Source organism: Bombina bombina, chromosome 1 (genome assembly GCF_027579735.1).
Source record: "Bombina bombina isolate aBomBom1 chromosome 1, aBomBom1.pri, whole genome shotgun sequence".
NCBI lineage: Eukaryota > Metazoa > Chordata > Amphibia > Anura > Bombinatoridae > Bombina > Bombina bombina.
Genome location: NC_069499.1, coordinates 249,429,078 through 249,450,731, shown reverse-complemented (window position 1 = coordinate 249,450,731; position 21,654 = coordinate 249,429,078). Strand labels below are relative to the sequence as shown.

At 42.6% G+C, this 21,654-nt stretch overlaps 1 protein-coding gene across 1 annotated transcript in view; it reads left to right on the top strand.

Annotated features, from left to right (window-relative positions):
• Nucleotides 1–21,654, top strand: part of NPAS3 (neuronal PAS domain protein 3) — a 535,722-nt gene that overhangs the window by 420,423 nt on the left and 93,645 nt on the right. Inside the window, exon 6 of the mRNA XM_053697924.1 lies at nucleotides 21,201–21,394. Coding sequence (XP_053553899.1) covers nucleotides 21,201–21,394 — 194 coding nt within the window. The remainder of the gene's footprint in view (nucleotides 1–21,200; nucleotides 21,395–21,654) is intronic.

The window sequence follows — 21,654 nt, the reverse complement described above, 5'->3', positions numbered from 1 at the left end:
TTTTTTAAACAATAGGAATGCAAGGTACCCCAAATATAAAACGGGTACCTTGCATTCAAGCTTCAATGTGCGGCAGCGACCACATGCCGCTCTAGCTGTTGCTAGGGACGCAGCGCTTGCTGTCTGCTCGTTGCCTAGGGGGGAGTCGGCTCCTCTCTGCGTGCGGCGGTGACGTCATCGATGCACGCTTCCTCATTCAGAAGCCAGTCAGGATCTCCTGTGGCGCAAATCCGGTGCCTATGTAAGTAACTTCAGTCCTACCTATCACTGCCCAAGTATAGGTGTTACTTACTGTTCCCCTGGGTGTTATTGATTCTTATGCTGGACTGTTATTTTGTTGCTGACCCTTGCTTGTCTGACCACTCTGCTTGTTTACCCCTTAACTGCTGGATTGATATACTGCTGCTGAACCCTTGCTTGTCTGACCACTCTGCCAGTTTACCCCTTAACTGCTGGATTGATATACTGCTGCTGGACCCTTGCTTGTCTGACTACTCTGCCTGTTTACCCTTTAACTGCTGGATTGATATAATGCTGCTGAACCCTTGCTTGTCTGACCACTCTACCTTTTTACCCTTTAAAGGGGCAGTAAACCTAAAAAAATAATGTAATATAATTCTGCACATAGTGCAGAATTATATTACATTATCTTAGCGCTAACTTTAAAGTTACTTTAAAGTAATGCAGGCATATTTTATTAAAAAAAAAAATTTAGGCCACTGCTCTGGGAGCGAGCTACATTGAGTGTAATGGCACGATTGGGCCCGGCTGTGACTAGACAGCTGCCCAGATGCGCTTAGACAAAATGCCAGACCTGCTCAGTAGAGCACTGAGTGGTGGTCTGAAAAATAATAAATAATAAAGTATGCCTGCAATACTTTAAAGTATAAAGTTAGCGCTAAGATAATGTAATATAATTCTGCACTATGTGCAGAATTATATTACATTATTTTTTAGGTTTACTGCCCCTTTAACTGCTGGATTGATATACCGCTGCTGAACTCTGCTTGTCTGACCACTCTGCCTGTTAACCCCTATTGCTCTGGATTGCCTTACTGTTGCCAAACCCTGCCTGTCTGACCATCTTAGTGGTTTGCCTCTGGACTGCCTTGCTATTGCCAGGTCCTGCCTATCTGACCTTTCTGGTGGTTTACCCCTGAACTACCTTTCTCTGGTTTCCTGCCTGTGGTGAGTGCTGCTTACCTCATCTTGCAAACCTTCTCTGCTCTGGGATATTCCCTATCATTCCGTCTGGACGCCGGGATAACAAGACTACTGTCCAAGTTCGGTCTGATAGAGGAGTATCCCACGAGCATTACATTATACTTGGGCCATGGAGCTAGATGAGGTGGCACGAGCAGTTTATCTTCAGAGACAGATGTTGGGAACCCATACCACACAGTTGCAAAATATGGATTCCAAGCTAGCGGCTATAACCAGCTCAACTCTCTTTACTAGTTACAGCGAAGAATACCGCTCCTGTTGTTGTACCGCTAGCCTCTGCTCCTAGTACTCTGGCTTCTTCCTCTGCTTCTGGAAGTATACCCCGGATACCATTGCCTGACAAATATGAAGGTACTACTGATTGCAGGGGTTTTCTTAACCAATGCAGGCTGCATTTCCGCAATAATCCTCACACCTTTCAGTCTCACCAGTCAAGGATCACCTTTATCATTTCCTTACTGAAAGACAAGGCCCTAGCCTGGGTCTCTCCCCTTTTGGAACAGAACACTCCACTTCTGCATGACGCTGATGCTTTAATTTCTGCATTATCTTCTGTGTTTTGGACTTCGGGCCCTACCTCTGCTGCAGAATTTTCTCTCCTGGACCTCCGCCAGGGCAATAGAACTGTGACACAATTCGCCATCAAGTTTCGCATCTTGGCACTTGAAACCACTTGGGATGACAGTGCTCTCAAGGCAGCCTTTAGGAGGGGTCTGCATGAACGCATCAAAGATGAACTCACTTATCGTGATGTTCCTTCTTCTTTGGATGACTTTATAATGCTTTGTATCAGTCTGGACTCTCGCTTCCAGAAGAGACAAGCCGAGAGAGACAGAACTAGGAGGGTCCTTCCCTCCCGTCCTCCTATTTGTCCGGTTTCGGCAGTATCCTCTACACCTTCAACAGCTCCAGTTACCCCAGTGGAGGAACCCATGGATATCTCCTCCTTCAAACCTTCAGAATCTGAAAGGCAGAGAAGAAGGAGATTGAGACTATGCTTTTATTGTGGATCTAACACCACCAACTAAAGAACTGTGACATTCAGCTGGGAAAAGCCAATGCTTAGGGGATAACACTGGGATACCTCTAAGCATGATCACTACTAAATACCCTCATTCCACTCGGATTCTGGTACTTGTAACCCTTACCTTCCTTCAGAATACTGTCCACACTCAAGCCTTCATTGATTCAGGGGCAGCTGAAAACTTTCTGGATCACCGTTTTATGACTGAAGCTGGCTTGCCTCTTCTGCAGAAAAGACATGGGGGCATATGTATCAAGCTCCAAATGGAGCTTGATGCCCCGTGTTTCTGGCGAGCCTGAAGGCTCGCCAGAAACAGCAGTTATAAAGCAGCTGTCAGACATCGCCGGAAATCAACCCGATCGAGTACGATCGGGTTGTTCGACACCCCCCTGCTTGGGGCCCATTGGCCACGAGTCTGCAGGGGGGCGGAGATCCGCAGTGTCGGATCAGGTCCGCCAGACTTTGATAACTAGAGGCCATTGTCTCAAAATAACTACTCTGGATGGAACCTTGGCCTTCCTTGGCTTCATATACACAATCCACAGTTCCACTGGGCTGAAGGACAACTGGCATCCTGGGTACCTCCTGTTTCCATTACTGCCTTGCTAAAGTCACTTCTCTGCTCCGCATCCCCATAGCCAGCATACAGACTCCTCCAAACCCTTCCTCAGTATATACGGACTTCGCAGATGTGTTTGAGAAAAAAGCAGCCAACGTGCTACCACCCCACCGTCCGTATGACTGCAAAATTGACCTCTTTCCCGGAGCCCCACTTCCTAAAGGGAGGACTTATCCACTTTCCAAAGCCGAAACCAAATCCATGGAGGAGTATATCCAAGAGAACCTAGCTAAAAGTTTCATTCGGCCTTCCTCCTCTCCTCCTTTTTCATCAGTAACAAGGATGGTGGGCTCAGACCCTGCATCGACTACAGGGCCTTGAACAATATAACTATAAAGAACCGCTATCCCATTCCTTTGATCACCGAGCTCTATGACTCACTCATAGAGTGAGTCATAGAGCTTGCTTCTTCACCAAGCTGGACTTACGTGGGGCATACAATCTGATCCGTATCTTCCCAGGCCATGAATGGAAGACCGCCTTCAACACAAGATCAGGGCATTAGGAATACCTCGTAATGCCGTTTGGACTGTGTAACGCCCCTGTAGTCTTCCAAGCATTTGTCAATGATGTCTTCCATGACCTCCTCAATCGCACTTTCATCCTCTACCTGGATGACATCCTTATTTTCTCTTCCACTCTGGAGGAGCATCATAAGCACGTGAGACAGGTACTTCAATGTCTAAGAGACAATTCTTTAGTAGCCAAACTCGAAAAATGTGAGTTTGACCAAGTTCAGATCCAGTTCCTTGGTTATGTCATCTCGAAAGAAGGTTTTGCCATCCTGCTAAACTCACCGCAGTTTTAGAGTGGCCTCAACCTACTTCATTAAAGGAATTGCAGAGATTCTTGGGGTTCTCCAATTAATACCGCAAGTTTATAAAGAACTTTTCTCAAACAGTCGCTCCTCTCACGGAATTGACGAATCGGAACAAAGACTGAGGCCATATATGCCTTCACTCGTCTTAAAAAGACTTTCTGTTCTGCTCCTGTGCTCCATCATCCTGATCCTCACCTACAGTTCACTTTAGAGGTTGATGCATTCGAGATAGGGGATGGAGCAGTTCTAACCCAAAGGGATCCTTTAACCTCCAAGTCGCACCCTGTAGCCTTTTTCTCCAAACGTTTTACTTCTGCAGAGAGTAATTACGATGTGGGTAATCGTGAACTCTTAGCCATTAAGATGGCCTTGACTGAATGGGGTCATTGGTTGGAAGGCACCGTTAATCGCATTCAAATTCTCACCGACCACAAGAATCTGACTTACCTAGAGACTGCTCATCGACTCAATCCTCGACAGGTGGGCCTTTTCCCGTTTTAACTTTGTGGTCTCTCATCTTTCTGGGACCAAAAACAAGAAGGCGGATGCCCTTTCCCGTCAGTTCCTTCACTCAGGTGATTCCTCTGAAGCTCCTATTGAACACATCATACCTCCCTCCTGTGTGGCTGCTCATTTAAATACCACCCTTCTTCAAAGACTGAAACGCGCCCAGTCTAGTAAACCTCCGGAAGCCCCTGTGGCTTCTGATATCTTTTTTGTACCTCTGAACCTACGCACTCCTGTACTGTACTGTCATGACAGTAAACTCTCAGGACATCCTGGTGTGACTAGGACTTTTAAGCATCTTTCCCAACATGTATGGTGGCCTACTATGAAGTCTGATGCTCAGGATTATGTGACAGCCTGCACAACTTGTACTGCCAACAAAACTCCCCAATTCTTGCCTCCTGGCTTGCTCCAACCATTGTCCATTCCCAAACAACCATGGACACACGTAACTATGGACTTCATTGTGGACCTCCCCCCTTCTGACCACCATACAGTTATCTGGGTTGTGGTATATCGGTTCTCCAGACTGGCTCATTTTGTACCCCTAACAAAACTGCCTTCTGTCCAAGAATTATCATCTCTTTTTCTCTTGCATGTGGTACGACTTCATGGCATTCCTGTGAATATTGTTTGCGACAGAGGTCCACAATTCATCTCTACCTTTTGGAGAGCCTTTTGCAAGTTGATTGGAACCACTGTTTCCTTGTCTTCTGGCTACCATACTCAGACCAGTGGACTAACTGAGAGAGTAAACCAGGATCTTGAGGCATATCTTTGTCAACGCCCTTCATACCAACTGGTCCGAGTTGTTACCCCTAGCGAAGCTGGCAAGAAACACTCTTTGGCACTCTTCTCTTCGATGTTCTCCATTTCAAGCCGCAGCAGGGTATCAACCTTGTGTCTTCCCTCTTTCTGATCAGTCCACTGGGGTTCCTGCTGCAGACCAACACGTTACTGAACTCACCACTCATTGGCAACGTATTCGCTCTCAGCTACGTTCAGCTGTCTCTAGATATAAAAAGTTTGCTGATCGTCATAGAGCATCTGTACGTGCCATCTCTATAGGTGAACGTGTTTGGGTCTCTACTCGACATATTCGTCTAGATCAACCCTGTCGCAAATTGGGGCCTAGGTTTATTGGTCCTTACAAAGTCCTAAAAAGACTGTCTCAAAGTGGCCTTGCCCAAAACCCTGCGCATACACCCAGTCTTCCACATCTCACTACTCAAGCCTTACATCAAAAACAGATATACCCGGCTCCAAGCTCCTCCTCCTCCGCTCCTGGTCCGTGGTGACCCTGAATATGAGGTTACTAAGATCCTGGACTCCAGATAAAGGCGCAGGCAACTGCAGTATTTGGTACATTGGAAGGTTTACTCTGTGGCGGATCGTTCCTGGGTTCCTGCCTGTGATGTGCATGCTCCATTTTTGGTCTCTAGATTCCATGCTGCAAATCCTTTGAGGCCGACTCTGATTCCCGGAGGGAACCCTTGAGAGGGGGACTATGTTGCGCCGCTCTCGCTGTTGAAAGGGACGTGGCGCCTGCTGACTGCTCATTGCCTAGGGGGAGTCAGCTCCTCTCCGCGTGTGGTGGTGACGTCATCGCAGCACGCTTCCTCATTCAGAAGCCGGTCAGGATCTCCTCTGGCGCGAATCCGGCGCCTATGTAAGTAACTTCAGTCCTACCTATCACTGCCCAAGTAGAGGTGTTACTTACTGTTCTCCAGGGTGTTATTGATTATTATGCTGGACTGTTATTTTGTTGTTGACCCTTCCTTGTCTGACCACTCTGCCTGTTTACCCCTTAACTACTAGATTGATATACTGCTGCTGAACCCTTGCTTGTCTGACTACTCTGCCTGTTTACCCCTTAACTGCTGGATTGATATAATGCTGCTGAACCCTTGCTTGTCTGACCACTCTACCTGTTTACGCTTTACTTCTGGATTGATATACTGCTGCTGAACTCTGCTTGCCTGACCACTCTGACTGTTAACCCCTATTGCTCTGGATTGCCTTACTGTTGCCAAACCCTGCCTCCCTGACCATCCTAGTGGTTTGCCTTTTGGACTGCCTTGCTGTTGCCAGGTCCTGCCTATCTGACCTTTCTGGTGGTTTCCCCCTGAACTAGCTTTCTCTGGTTTCTTGCCTGCTGCCACCGAGGACTGTCCTGCCTGTGGTGAGTGCTGCTTACCTCATTTTGCAAACCTTCTCTGTTCTGGGATATTCTCTATCATTCCAGCTCGACGCCGGGATAACAAGACTACTGGCCGAGTTCGGTCTGATAGAGGAGTATCCCACGAGCATTACAACATGAATAGGATCCTCCACGCTGGATGGCTCCGTGGCTGCCGGTCCTGTTTCGCAGCCACCTTCGCTCTGCGTCTCCTTCGCCCTGGATGAAGATAGAAGAGGTCCCTGAGCTGGATGAAGATGTCGCCGCCTGGAAGAAGACCTTCACCACCTGGAAGAAGACCTTCCCCGCCGGACTTCAGGAACGGTGAGTACCTATTTAGGGGTTAGACTTAGGCTTTTTTTTGGGGGGGGGGGTTTAGATTAGGGATTTTTTTATTTTAATGGGCTGCAAAATAGCTGATTGCCCTTTTAAGGGCAATGCCCATACAAATGCCCCTTTAGGGACAATGGGTAGCTTAGGTTTTTTTAGTGTTAGGTTTTTTTGATTTTGGGGGGTTTGGTGGGTGGGGGGGGTGTACTGTTAGGGGGGACTTAGTATTTTTTGAGGTAATTTTTTTTTATTTTTTGTAATTTTAGATTTATTTATTTTAATTTAATCTTAGGGTTTTTTTAAGTAATGTTAGGATTTTTTATTTTAATTTTAACTTAGTATTTTTTTATTTTATGTAATTGTGGTTAATTTAGGGGGTGTTAGGTTAGGGGGCTTAGTGATTAAATTAGTTATTTGCATTGTGGGGAATGGCGGTTTAGGGGTTAATAGTTTAATTAGATTTATTGCTTTGTGGGGGATGACGGTTTAGGGGTTAATTGGTTTATTTTATTAGTAGCGATGTGGGGGGCCGGCAGTTTAGGGGTTAATAGGTTTATTACAGTAGTAGCGATGGGGGGCGGCGGTTTAGGGGTTAATAACTTTGTTTAGGTGTTAGCGATGCGGGTATTTAGACATGAATGGGGAAGGCTTTATGGGTTTTGTGCGGTATGGAGCTTATCCCACCATATCGCACAGCAAAACAAGGTTTTTCAGTAACTTGTAATGGCAGCGCTATGGAGAGTGCGATACTGCTCATTTGTTTTGCGTTATTTACTCACAACTTGTAATTTTGATGAATATTTATAGTAGTCATTTTTATGATATGGTCCAAGAAAATCAAACAAACAGCACAAGGAGTGTGTTTGGGTCTGACATTGTGCAGTGAGTTAAAGTGATAGGAGCTGAGCTGCTTCCTGCTGTTGTCTGTATCAACACCCCCTCCTCTGTCACATTGGATTTTACTACTGATATATATAAAAGTACCGCAGGAGCCTCTGATGTGTTTCTTGCCATGAGCGATCCGAGAGCAAACTCCCGCATGTGTCAGAGGAGCCGCCCCCCCCCCCCCCCCCACCAGTCTGCCTTTTATAGTCTTTACTTTGCCTTTCCCCTCTGGATTTCTTCTGTCCTCTTCTTTGTATATATCTCTCTTTATTTATAGTTAATTTTTTCTTTCTATTGTTCATGTGACTTCTATTCTGCTTATTGCTCTCTTATTTCTCCTTTTACCAAAAATAGGTAAAGATGGTTGGTGTAAATCGCCGGCATCTGGCTTCTAACTCACATTGCCATGTATTTCTACTTTTTTGTCCCTCTTGTGTTTTGTCTGTCTCTCTTCTGTGTGTATATCTGCTTGTTCTTTATTTAGCTAATGTTTTCCTTTCCTTGCTCCTTTTTCTACAGTTTAATCTATTCTGTAAAGGGACATGAAACCCAATTTGTTCAGCTAGCTCCCAGAAGTGCATGGTTGCTTCTTTAAGTACACTAGCTAGGATTAGATAAGAAATGTGCCAGAAAAGGAAAGGCTACCCTAATATATGTGACCCTCTACATCAGTGCTTTCCAAACTGTGTGTCGGGACACACTAGTGTGTCGGCAGCAGTGTGTAGGTGTGTCCCTGCTTCAGCACAAATTTTTAAAAATAATTTTTTTTGGTTTCTGACTTTCCGCCTGCCTGCTACGCATATCACATGGTTGACTCGTGATTGATACCTAGGGGGACACAGATCATCTTAACCTATTGGCGCAGCTCAGTGGGAACTGAAACTATTCCCATTGGCAGCACATTGGCTCCTGACTGCACACGTAGTCTCCTTAGTTGGCTCGTGACTGCATGTGTAGTCAGTGAGTTGGACAGTAGTGTGTATGCAGCGCGGGCAGTAGTCAATCGGACTCACCGAGCTCTGAGGGCCGCAGCTTAAACGCTGAGCTGAAGTCAGTGGGGTTTTATTGAAGCTAGCTCCCAGTAGTGCATTGCTGCTCCTGCTCTTGATGTATGGATAGGAAGTGGAAGCTTAAAAATGGTTGATGATGAAATGCAAGTGTCTTTATCTAATATTCCACCAAATATTCAGAAATTGTGTTCATCCCATCAACCTCATACATCCCATTAAAATAGTAAGTAGCTATTGGTGTTATTAAACTTTTTTAATTCTTGCACATACTTACTGTTACTTGTAAATACATTTTGTTATTATATAATTTATGTATGTGTCCGTATCTCTTAAAACAAGTTAGTTTAACCTCCTGTTTGCTAGTACAACTGAATTACTGTGTCGCGAAATGATGTAGGTCTAAAAAGTGCGTCACCAACATGAAAAGTTTGGAAAGCTCTGCTCTACATATACCAAAAAGAAAGGCAGAAATACAAAAAGGTTAAGAAGGGAGCGCTAGATAAGCTATTTCTCAATACCCCTGTCTTTGAAATAATAATAAATAAACCAGTAGTATTAAAAATGATTTACCTAAGTGGTAAAAACTGGGATAAATTATCTGGGTGTGATTAAAAATGCAGAATACAATGAATTAAATTCAACCAATAAAACTCAACTGATAAAGCTCAAGTTAAGAATTTATTGGTATAAACACATAGGTAAAACATAAATTTATAGGTAAAACATAAATTTAGAAGTAAGTTTAAAAAAGCAAGTTTAGGTAGCATATATGGCCATTCCAAAAATTACGCTAAGAATATGAAATTTATGTGCACAGATAAAAATATATAAATGTTAAAACATATAAGTGTCAGACGCATACATTCCAGAGTAATAATATATATATATGAATGATATAGCAACAAGACAAAACATATTTGCAAGACAGAAAAAAAGCGGCAAAAAGTCGTTATACAAGTGGCTAATAGTTATTGCCCAAATGGGTAGTGGAGCATATAGTCTCTAGTGAGGGATTAGTAGGATCAAAGTGTTTTATTGATTCAAAGAGAAGTGCTGTTGTCCATTACTCACTTTTGCCGTACTGTTTGTTATTTGTTTGTTTATCCTCCCGTTATTATTGGTTACTTTTCCTTGTAGTTTCACCAGGCGTTAATATCAGATAGACTGATATTGGGTCTTGTCCCTTATAGTCCAAGCTGTAAGTGCTTTAACGTTGTTTGGCAGTAGAATGGTCCTATAGGTCTTCTGTAAGAATGGGTCGGTTCTTATGGGTCCGTGACCAGTTCTGTGCTTGGTTGATTCCTTTGGTGGTGGGTGTCGGCAAGTAGAATCCCCTCCGAGTTGGAGGTATGAAGTGGAGCCGATTGACAGTTACCTCTTGCGGTCAGTGACCGTGTCTCTAGAAAGCGGTTTCTTATATGGGTAAGTCTTGGCAGGTAGAAATTCCTCTGCAATATTAGTCCGCAAAAAAAAAGGCAGAGAGGCTGAAACGCGTTGCATTCTGGGAGCTCTAAGAAGTTGTATACGTCCAAACTCAGCCAAGTTCTTTGCCGGGCGCATTTGAAAATAGGAGGATCTTTTCAACACTAGCAGACATCGACTCTACAAGGAATTTCTCTACCCGACCCACCAACGAGCCGAAAGATTGGAGGAAATTCTATCCTGTTGACACCCACCCTTAAAGAAACCGCAAACCAGGGATATGGTTACTTACCGCCAAGGACAAGCTCTTTAGGTTTTCTTCTTTCTTTCTTTTTTTTTTTTTTTGCGGACTAATATTGCAGAGGGATTTCTACCTGCCGAGACTTACCCATATAAGAAACCGCTTTCTAGAGACACGGTCACTGACCGCCACAGGTAACTGTCAATCGGCTCCACTTCATACCTCCAACTCGGAGGGGATTCTACTTGCTGACACCCACCACCAAAGGAATCAACCAAGCACAGAACTGGTCACGGACCCATAAGAACCGACCCGTTCTTACAGAAGACCTATAGGACCATTCTTCTGCCAAACAACGTTAAAGCACTAACAGCTTGGACTATAAGAGACAAGACCCAATATCAGTCTATCTGATATTAACGCCTGGTGAAACTACAAGGATAAACAAACAAATAACAAACTGTACGGCAAAAGTGAGTAATGGACAACAGCACTTCTCTTTGAATCAATAAAACACTTCGATCCTACTAATCCCTCACTAGAGACTATATGCTCCACTACCCATTTGGGCAATAACTATTAGCCACTTGTATAACAACTTTTTGCCGCTTTTTTCTGTCTTGCAAATATATTTTGTCTTGTTGCTATATCATTCATATATATATATTATTATTCTGGAATGTATGCGCCTGACACTTATATGTTTTAACATTTATATATTTTTATCTGTGCACATAAATTTCATATTCTTAGCGTACTTTTTGGAATGGCCATATCCGCTACCTAAACTTGCTTTTCTCTTGTTAAGTGTGTTCAGTCCACGGGTCATCCATTACTTATGGGATATATTCTCCTTCCCAACAGGAAGTTGCAAGAGGATCACCCAAGCAGAGCTGCTATATAGCTCCTCCCCTCACATGTCATACCCAGTCATTCTCTTGCAACCCTCAACAAAGAAGGAGGTCGCGGGAGGAGTTGGAGTTTTTACTTAATTATTCTTCAATCAAAAGTTTGTTATTTTAAATGGCACCGGAGTGTGCTGTTTTTCTATCTCAGGCAGTATTTGGAAGAAGAAACTGCCTGAGTTTTTCTATGATCTTAGCAGGCGTAACTAAGATCCACTGGCTGTTCTCGACATTCTGAGGAGTAGGGTAACTTCAGAACATGGGAATAGCATGCGGGGTCCCCCGCAAATGAGGTATGTGCAGTACAATATTTTCTGGGAATGGAATTGACTAAGAAAACACTGCTGTTACCCGTATGATGTAAGTACAGCCTTAAATGCAGTAGTAGTGACTGGTATCAGGCTGATGAATGTATGCACAGTAGAGTTATTTTCTAGGGACTAGAATTTGACTGAGAAAATACTGTTAATACTGAAATAATGCTTAAGCCTTATCTGCAGTGGAAGCGACTGGTAGCAGGCTTAGTGATAACTTTGCATGACATTAAAAGATGTTTTTTTTTTTTTTAAAAAACACAAAAAAAACGTTTACTGGCATGTTATTCGTTTTTGTGAGGTACTTTGGTGACAAATCCTTTTGGGCATGAATTTTTTTCCACATGGCTAACGTATATTTCTGCATAGAAACCGTTATATCAGGTCTCCCACTGTTGTAAATGAGCGGGAGGGGCCTTTTTTTAGCGCCTTGTTGCGCAGTTAAATTCTAGCACAGTCTTCCTGCTTCTTCCTCCTTGATCCAGGACGTCTCTAGAGAGCTCAGGGGTCTTCAAAATTCGTTTTTGAGGGAGGTAATCAGTCACAGCAGACCTGTGACAGTGTGTTAGACTGTGATAAAAACGTTTAATATTAATTTGATATCCGTTTTTTTGGGTACTGAGGGGTTAATCATCCTGTTGCTAATGGGTGCAATCCTCTGCTAATTAATACATTTAAAGAATTGTTGACTATAACTGAATTAGTTCTTTGTTATTCAACTGTGTTTTTTAAAAGCGCTGCAGCGTTTTTTATATTGCTTGTGAACTTATTGAAAGTAATTTCCAAGCTTGCTAGCTTCATTGCTAGTCTGTTTAAACATGTCTGATACAGAGGAATCTGCTTGTTCATTATGTTTAAAAGCCGATGTGGAGCCCAATAGAAATATGTGTACCAATTGTATTGATATTACTTTGAAAAGTCAATCTGTACCGATAAAAAAATTATCACCGGACAACGAGGGGGCAGTTATGCCGTCTAACTCTCCTCACGTGTCAGTACCTTGGTCTCCCGCTCGGGAGGTGCGTGAGATTGAGGCGCCAAGTACATCAAGGCCCTTACAAATCACTTTACATGATATGGCTAATGTTATGAAAGAAGTATTATACAATATGCCCGAGTTAAGAGGCAAGCGCAACAGTTCTGGGTTAAGGACAGAGCGCGCCGATGACACGAGAGCCATGTCTGATACTGCGTCACAATTTGCAGAACATGAGGACGGAGAGCTTCATTCTGTGGGTGACGGATCTGATTCGGGGAGACCGGATTCAGAAATTTCAAATTTTAAATTTAAGCTTGAGAACCTCCGCGTGTTGCTAGGGGAGGTGTTAGCGGCTCTGAATGATTGTGACACGGTGGCAATCCCAGAGAAATTATGTAGGCTGGATAAATACTACGCGGTACCGGTGTGTACTGGCGTTTTTCCTATACCAAAGAGGCTTACAGAGATTATTAGTAAGGAGTGGGATAGACCCGGTGTGCCTTTTTCCCCTCCTCCGATATTTAGAAAAATGTTCCCTATAGACGCCACCACACGAGACTTATGGCAGACGGTCCCTAAGGTGGAGGGAGCAGTTTCTACTTTAGCCAAGCGTACCACTATCCCGGTGGAGGATAGCTGTGCTTTCTCAGATCCAATGGATAAAAAATTAGAGGGTTATCTTAAGAAAATGTTTGTTCAACAAGGTTTTATATTACAGCCTCTTGCATGCATTGCGCCTGTCACTGCTGCAGCGGCATTCTGGTTTGAGTCTCTGGAAGAGGCGATTCGCACAGCACCATTGGATGAGTCTTTGAGCAAGATTAGAACCCTTAAGCTGGCTAATGTGTTTGTTTCGGATGCCGTAGTGCATTTAACCAAACTTACGGCTAAGAATTCCGGATTCGCCATACAGGCGCACAGAGCGCTATGGCTTAAATCCTGGTCAGCAGATGTAACTTCTAAGTCTAAATTACTAAACATTCCTTTCAAAGGGCAGACCTTATTCGGGCCCGGCTTGAAGGAAATTATTGCTGACATTACTGGAGGTAAGGGCCACACCCTTCCTCAGGACAGGGCCAAATCGAAGGCCAAACAGTCTAATTTTCGTGCCTTTCGTAATTTCAAGGCAGGAGCAGCATCAACTTCCTCCGCTCCAAAACAGGAAGGAACTACTGCTTGTTACAGACAGGGTTGGAAAGGCAACCAGTCATGGAACAAGGGCAAGCAGGCCAGAAAGCCTACTTCCGCCCCTAAGACAGCATGAAGACAGGGCCCCCTTTCCGGAGACGGATCTAGTGGGGGGCAGGCTCTCTCTCTTCGCCCAGGCTTGGGCAAGAGATGTACAGGATCCCTGGACGTTGGAGATTATATCTCAGGGATACCTTCTGGATTTCAAAACTTCTCCTCCACAAGGGAGGTTTCATCTGTCAAGGTTATCAACAAATTTAGTAAAGAAAGAGGCATTTCTACAATGTGTACAAGACCTCTTAGTAATGGGAGTGATCCACCCAGTTCCGCGGACGGAACAGGGGCAAGGGTTTTATTCAAATCTGTTTGTGGTTCCCAAGAAAGAGGGAACCTTCAGACCAATCTTAGATTTAAAAATCTTAAACAAATTCCTAAGGGTTCCATCGTTCAAGATGGAAACCATTCGGACCATCCTACCCATGATCCAAGAGGGTCAATATATGACCACAGTGGATTTAAAGGATGCCTACCTTCACATACCGATTCACAAAGATCATTATCGGTACCTAAGGTTTGCCTTTCTAGACAGGCATTACCAGTTTGTAACGCTTCCCTTCGGATTAGCTACGGCCCCGAGAATTTTTACAAAGGTTTTGGGCTCTCTTCTGGCGGTACTAAGACCACGAGGCATAGCGGTGGCTCCGTACCTAGATGACATTCTGATACAAGCGTCAAGTTTTCAAACTGCAAAGTCTCATACAGAGATAGTTCTAGCATTTCTGAGGTCGCATGGGTGGAAAGTGAACGTGGAAAAGAGTTCTCTGTTACCACTCACAAGGGTCCCTTTTCTAGGGACTCTTATAGATTCTGTAGAGATGAAGATTTACCTGACGGAGTCTAGGTTATCAAAGATTCTCAATGCTTGCCGTGTCCTTCACTCCATTCCAAGCCCATCAGTAGCTCAGTGCATGGAAGTAATCGGCTTAATGGTCGCGGCAATGGACATAGTGCCATTTGCGCGCCTACATCTCAGACCGCTGCAACTATGCATGCTAAGTCAATGGAATGGGGATTACTCAGATCTGTCCCCTTTGCTAAATCTGGACCAGGAGACCAGAGATTCTCTTCTCTGGTGGTTGTCACGGGTTCATCTGTCCAAAGGAATGACTTTTCGCAGACCAGATTGGACGATTGTAACAACAGATGCCAGCCTACTAGGCTGGGGAGCAGTCTGGAACTCCCTGAAGTCTCAGGGATCGTGGACTCAGGAGGAGAAACTCCTCCCAATAAACATTCTAGAATTAAGAGCAATATTCAATGCTCTTCTAGCTTAGCCTCAGTTAGCAACACTGAGGTTCATCAGATTTCAGTCGGACAACATCACGACTGTGGCTTACATCAATCATCAAGGGGGAACCAGGAGTTCCCTAGCGATGTTGGAAGTCTCGAAGATAATTCGCTGGGCAGAGTCTCACTCTTGCCACCTGTCAGCGATCTACATCCCAGGCGTGGAGAACTGGGAGGCGGATTTTCTAAGTCGCCAGACTTTTCATCCGGGGGAGTGGGAACTTCACCCGGAGGTATTTGCTCAACTGATTCATCGTTGGGGCAAACTGGATCTGGATCTCATGGCATCTCGCGAGAACGCCAAGCTTCCTTGTTACGGATTCAGGTCCAGGGACCCGGGAGCGGTGCTGGTAGATGCGCTAGCAGCCCCTTGGGTTTTCAACATAGCTTATGTGTTTCCACCTTTTCCGTTGCTACCTTGACTGATTGCCAGGATCAAACAGGAGAGAGCATCGGTGATTCTGATAGCGCCTGCGTGGCCACGCAGGACCTGGTATACAGACCTAGTGGACATGTCGTCCTGTCCACCATGGTCTCTACCCCTGAGGCAGGACCTTCTAATTCAGGGTCCTTTCAACCATCCAAACCTAATTTCTCTGAGGCTGACTGCTTGGAAATTGAACGCTTGAGTCTATCAAAGCGTGGGTTTTCGGATTCGGTTATTGATACATTAATACAGGCTCGGAAACCTGTTACCAGAAAAATTTACCACAAGATATGGCGTAAATATTTATATTGGTGTGAATCCAAGAGTTACTCATGGAGTAAGGTTAGGATTCCTAGGATATTGTCTTTTCTACAAGAGGGTTTAGAAAAGGGCTTATCCGCTAGTTCACTAAAGGGACAGATTTCTGCTCTGTCTATTCTTTTACACAAACGTCTGGCAGAGAATCCAGACGTCCAGGCTTTTTGTCAGGCTTTGGCTAGGATTAAGCCTGTGTTTAAAGCTGTTGCTCCTCCGTGGAGCTTAAACTTGGTTCTTAAAGTTCTTCAGGGTGTTCCGTTTGAACCCCTTCATTCCATTGATATTAAGCTTTTATCTTGGAAAGTTCTGTTTTTGATGGCTATTTCCTCGGCTCGAAGAGTCTCTGAGTTATCTGCCTTACATTGTGATTCTCCTTATCTGATCTTTCATTCAGACAAGGTAGTCCTGCGTACTAAACCTGGGTTTTTACCTAAGGTTGTTTCTAACAAGAATATCAATCAAGAGATTGTTGTTCCATCCTTATGTCCTAATCCTTCTTCAAAGAAGGAACGTCTTTTGCATAATCTAGACGTGGTCCGTGCCCTGAAGTTCTACTTACAGGCAACTAAAGATTTTCGACAAACTTCTTCCCTGTTTGTCGTTTACTCTGGACAGAGGAGAGGTCAAAAGGCTTTGGCTACCTCTCTCTCTTTTTGGCTTCGTAGCATAATACGATTAGCCTATGAGACTGCTGGACAGCAGCCTCCTGAAAGAATTACAGCTCATTCCACTAGAGCTGTGGCTTCCACCTGGGCCTTTAAGAATGAGGCCTCTGTTGAACAGATTTGCAAGGCTGCAACTTGGTCTTCACTTCATACTTTTTCCAAATTTTACAAATTTGACACTTTTGCTTCTTCGGAGGCTGTTTTTGGGAGAAAGGTTCTACAGGCAGTGGTTCCTTCTGTTTAATGTTCCTGCCTTGTCCCTCCCATCATCCGTGTACTTTAGCTTTGGTATTGGTATCCCATAAGCAATGGATGACCCGTGGACTGAACACACTTAACAAGAGAAAACATAATTTATGCTTACCTGATAAATTTATTTCTCTTGTAGTGTGTTCAGTCCACGGCCCGCCCTGTCTATTTGAGGCAGGTTCTAAATTTTAAATTATAACTCCAGTCACCACTGCACCCTATAGTTTCTCCTTTCTCGTCTTGTTTCGGTCGAATGACTGGATATGACATGTGAGGGGAGGAGCTATATAGCAGCTCTGCTTGGGTGATCCTCTTGCAACTTCCTGTTGGGAAGGAGAATATATCCCATAAGTAATGGATGACCCGTGGACTGAACACACTACAAGAGAAATAAATTTATCAGGTAAGCATAAATTATGTTTTTTAAACTTACTTCTAAATTTATGTTTTACCTATAAATTTATGTTTTACCTATGTGTTTATACCAATAAATTCTTATTTTGAGCTTTATCAGTTGAGTTTTATTGGTTGAATTTCATTCATTGTATTCTGCATTTTTAATCACACCCAGCTAATTTATCCCAGTTTTTACCACTTAGGTAAATCGTTTTTAATACTACTGGTTTATTTATTATTTTTCCAGACAGGGGTATTGAGGAATAGCTTATCTAGCACTCCCTTCTTAACCTTTTTGTATTTCTATTATTGCTTCTTTAACAAATGATACCAAGATAATGAAGCAATTAGGTAATGTAACTAAATTGGAAAATCATGAAAGAAATATTTTGGGCTTCATGTCCCTTTAAGGTTGTTACTACTAGAGTATGCTGGTCAGCATCTGAAGTTCCAGGGACCTCCCCTGGCCCAGCACCCTACTGCTGAACGCAATGAGTGACTATATAGGATAGGATATTTCACATAAGCAATTTAATGTGACTGTGCTGGAACCCTTACTCATGCCTGGTCGTATTGAAAGGGATGAAATAGTTCAGAGCAGCAGATTTTATATGTAGGGAGTTAGAGATGACTAAATGATGCTGGGTAAAGTAAAATGAAAAAGGGACTAAGAAATAAAGGATTTTGAAATAAAGAGGATAGATGCTATAAATTCCCAAAGGGCATATCCAGAGTATCAGAGCAAGTAAAGATCCAATAGGTTTGCACTCACTGGATTTTAAGTACTAATATTTATATGTAATATAGAAAGTATTATGATCAAGCAATGTAACAATTTCATGAGCATAATTAGATTTCATACTATATTTAGCTCTTCTTTCCCCATCTTTGCCAACTTTACATAATATTTTCTTTATATTACTCACTAAACTTATACACAGAGCAGGGATTTAACCCTTTTATAGCTAGTAACACACTCAGTTCATGGATTTAACCTCCTTGTTTCCAGGCTTTTGCCTCCCAGGCCGCCATCAGTAGAGGAATCAGCAGCAGCTAATGCAGCTCAGACGCTTAGGTCCCTGAATGGAGCTCTTCTTTTGTCCCATGCAGTGCAAACTGCGCACAGGAAAAAAAGAGCTGATTTAAGCAGACTCAATGTATTTTGTCCTCATTGAGCTCACACAGGGCCAGACTGGTCTGGGAGATTTCCCAGTGGGCTGCTGTGGCAGTCAGGCTGCATTTTAGGGGGCGGTAGTGTCGGTGCAGCCAGGGCACTTCCGTGAGATCCCTAATCACAACTAAAACAAATAGAGCAGCTTTAAAACTCCTATACGGTGGGATAAATTTACCATCCCGCAGGGTAGCACAATCGCAATTTCGCTCCACTTGTAATATCAGCTAAATGAAAATGGCTCGCAAAGACACGATTGCGCTAGCACAAAACCGTTTGCGCCTCACTTATAATCTATCCCAAAATGTAGGAATGTAATCCCAGTAGCAATGCAGGTATTTAATCCATTACAGCCAGCACCCACTGTGCAGAGGTATAATATTTTATTGTCAACAAAGCCACAGTGCAGGGATTTAATCTCTTTATTGAAAGTAGCACCACAGTGCAGTGATGTAATACTTTATTGCCAGTAACACTCAAAGTGCAGGTATATAATCCCTTATTGCCAGTAACACACACAGTGCAGGGATGTAACCCCTATTTTGTCAGTAACAACCACAATGCAGGGATTTAATCCGTTATTGTCAGTAACATCCATAATTCAGAGATTTAATCCTTTATTGTTATTAACACACATAGGGCAGGGCTATAATCCCTTATTGTAAGAAAAATCTCAAATGTAAAGGAATATAATGCCTTATTACCAGTAACACCCACAATGCAGGTATTTCATCTGTTATTGCCAGTAACAAACATAGTTCAGGGATTTAATCCCTTTATCCCTGGTGACACCCACAGTACAGGGATTTAATCGGTTGGAGTAACACACAGTGTAAAGGGTAACAAATACATATAGCAGGAATATAACCACATTATAGTCATTAACCCATGCATTGTAGGGGTCTAATCCCCATACTACCTGCCAATAATTATCACAAAGCAGGGACTTTATATTGGGCTAGATTACGAGTGGCGTGCTAAATGTTGCGTTCCAGCGAAAAAGGGGTATATCGTGGCTCTTTGTGCGCGTCAGAAGCAGCGTGCATTTTGAGCGCAATTGAATTTAACATGCATCAGAATAGCGCAACTTCAGAGATCTGGTTAACTGTTATGCTCTTCTAAAAAGTGGGACAAAAAACATTAAAAAAAATACATTTAAAGGGACAGTCTACACCAGAATTTTTATTGTTTTAAAAGATAGATAATCCCTTTATTACCCATTTCCCAGTTTTGGATAACCAACACAGTTATAATAATATACTTTTAACCTCTGTGATTATCTTGTATCTAAGCCTCTGCAAACTGCCCCTTTTTTCAGTTCTTTTGACAGACTTGCAGTCTAGCCAATCAGTGCCTGCTCCCAGATTACTTCACGTGCACGAGCACAGTGTTATCTATATGAAATATGTGAACTAACACCCTCTAGTGGTGAAAAACTGTTAAAATGCAATCTGAAAGAGGTGGGCTTCAAGGTCTAAGAAATTAGCATATGAACCTCCTAGGTTAAGCTTTCAACTAAGAATACCAAGAGAACAAAGCAAAATTGGTGATAAAAGTAAATTGGAAAATTGTTTAAAATTACATGCTCTATCTGAATCATGAAAGTTTATTTTAGCCTAGACTGTCCCTTTAAAAGTAGAGTTACACTCATAATAAAACTGTCTTGATAAACATTATTTAAAAAAAAAATTGCATAAAAAAGTTATAAGAACATAATGTACCTTTGGGAATCTCAAACAAATCAGTAAACAAACAATTCCCTAATCTCCTATCCCCTCTATAACTAAACAACATAAGGCAATTGGTTTATATCCCCCTTCTCTCCAACTGTCTATTCTACTAAATTTACTGGTGTAATAATCTTCCTTGGTGCAACACTGTGGTACCACATATTAATAGTTTTACTATCCCCAAGATACCTTCTTGTTGTTTGTTTTACTTGATTTAGAATTATAGGCAGCTTGCTGAGATATGATATAGTTCTGGCAAGCACTTGACATGCACACGGCATAGAACTCTAATGTTCTTCGGAGAACCTGCACGCTTGTTGCGCATGAACGAACACAATGGACATTTTAAATTAAAAACAATGGACATCTTTGGATTTTGTAATATTCCAGAATTATAATCTTTGCTTAATTGATTGCTATTACCGTCTGCCTATGCAAGTTGTAATAAAAAATATGTAATAAAAAAAAAACTTATAAGGGCTGAAAGATGAGGTCTCAGGTGTTAGGGGGGAAAAAGGACTGGAGGAATGCGTTGACGTGATATTTGAACTTCGGCCTTTTTCTGATGCTTCTATGGTGGTACATAATATATATTTAGGTTCTTGTGCTGCTTTGTGGTATATGACTAACATCATTGTGTTCTGATGCTGATATGTGGTTCATGATTTATATCTTTAGGTTCCTGATGCTGCATTGCATTTAGAGGCACTTAAGTCATATTTTGTTATGATCTATGATGATCTTTTCCATTTTTTGCAGCTTATTGGTAAAGGGATTTTTGTCTAAGCAGCTATGTAATGTGATAGGTAGAATACCTGTTAAACATTTGCCTGCTACCATTGTACATACAGATGTACATATATACAAACCTAAATATATAGTCACATCTAAATATAGCATTATCTATGAAGTAAAGCTGACAGCTTTAATTTAACTTAACAATATTTTCACTTTTTTCTTCTTGACTATATATAGTTACAGGTTAATATAATCTCTATAAAGGCAACAATGGTAAATAAAATATTGATATCACATTTTAGCGTTATAAATCTGACACACTAAACATATTTGCACTGGCTTTTCTTTTTTACCGTTAGACTAACCTACCTACCACCTTCACTCTTTTTTCTGAAATCTGCTTTATCTACATTCTTTCTATTATCTGACTCGATAATTTCTTATATTTTTCTGTCTAATTACCTTGTATTTTTTTTGACAAATGGCTGATGTTGTATTCTGTGTGATTTCAGGTGATTCATGTGACAGGACGGCTTCGGCTCCGCGTGTCTTTGTCTCATGGACGTTCTGGTTCTGGCCAGGTGATGGGTCTCGTAGTTGTTGCTCATGCGCTTCCTCCCCCAACAATCAATGAAGTCCGAATTGACTGCCACATGTTTGTAACCCGGGTCAACATGGACCTCAATATTATATACTGTGAAAATAGGTATGTCATGTGCCCATATACTAAACAGATCACCTTAATTCAAGGAGTATATATAAATGTGATTTATAAATAAATAGTGCTTTGTGACTTTTTGGATCACAGTCATTAGAGTTATGGGTAGTCAGGAAGTTAACCTCTATTAGAAAAAAAGCCTAGGATTAACTGAGCCTTTCCTGATAAGGTGCATTCAGATATCATCACTCTATAGTAGATTTAAACCCAAATCTACAGAACTATGTCCTGAAAATAAGCATCCAGGA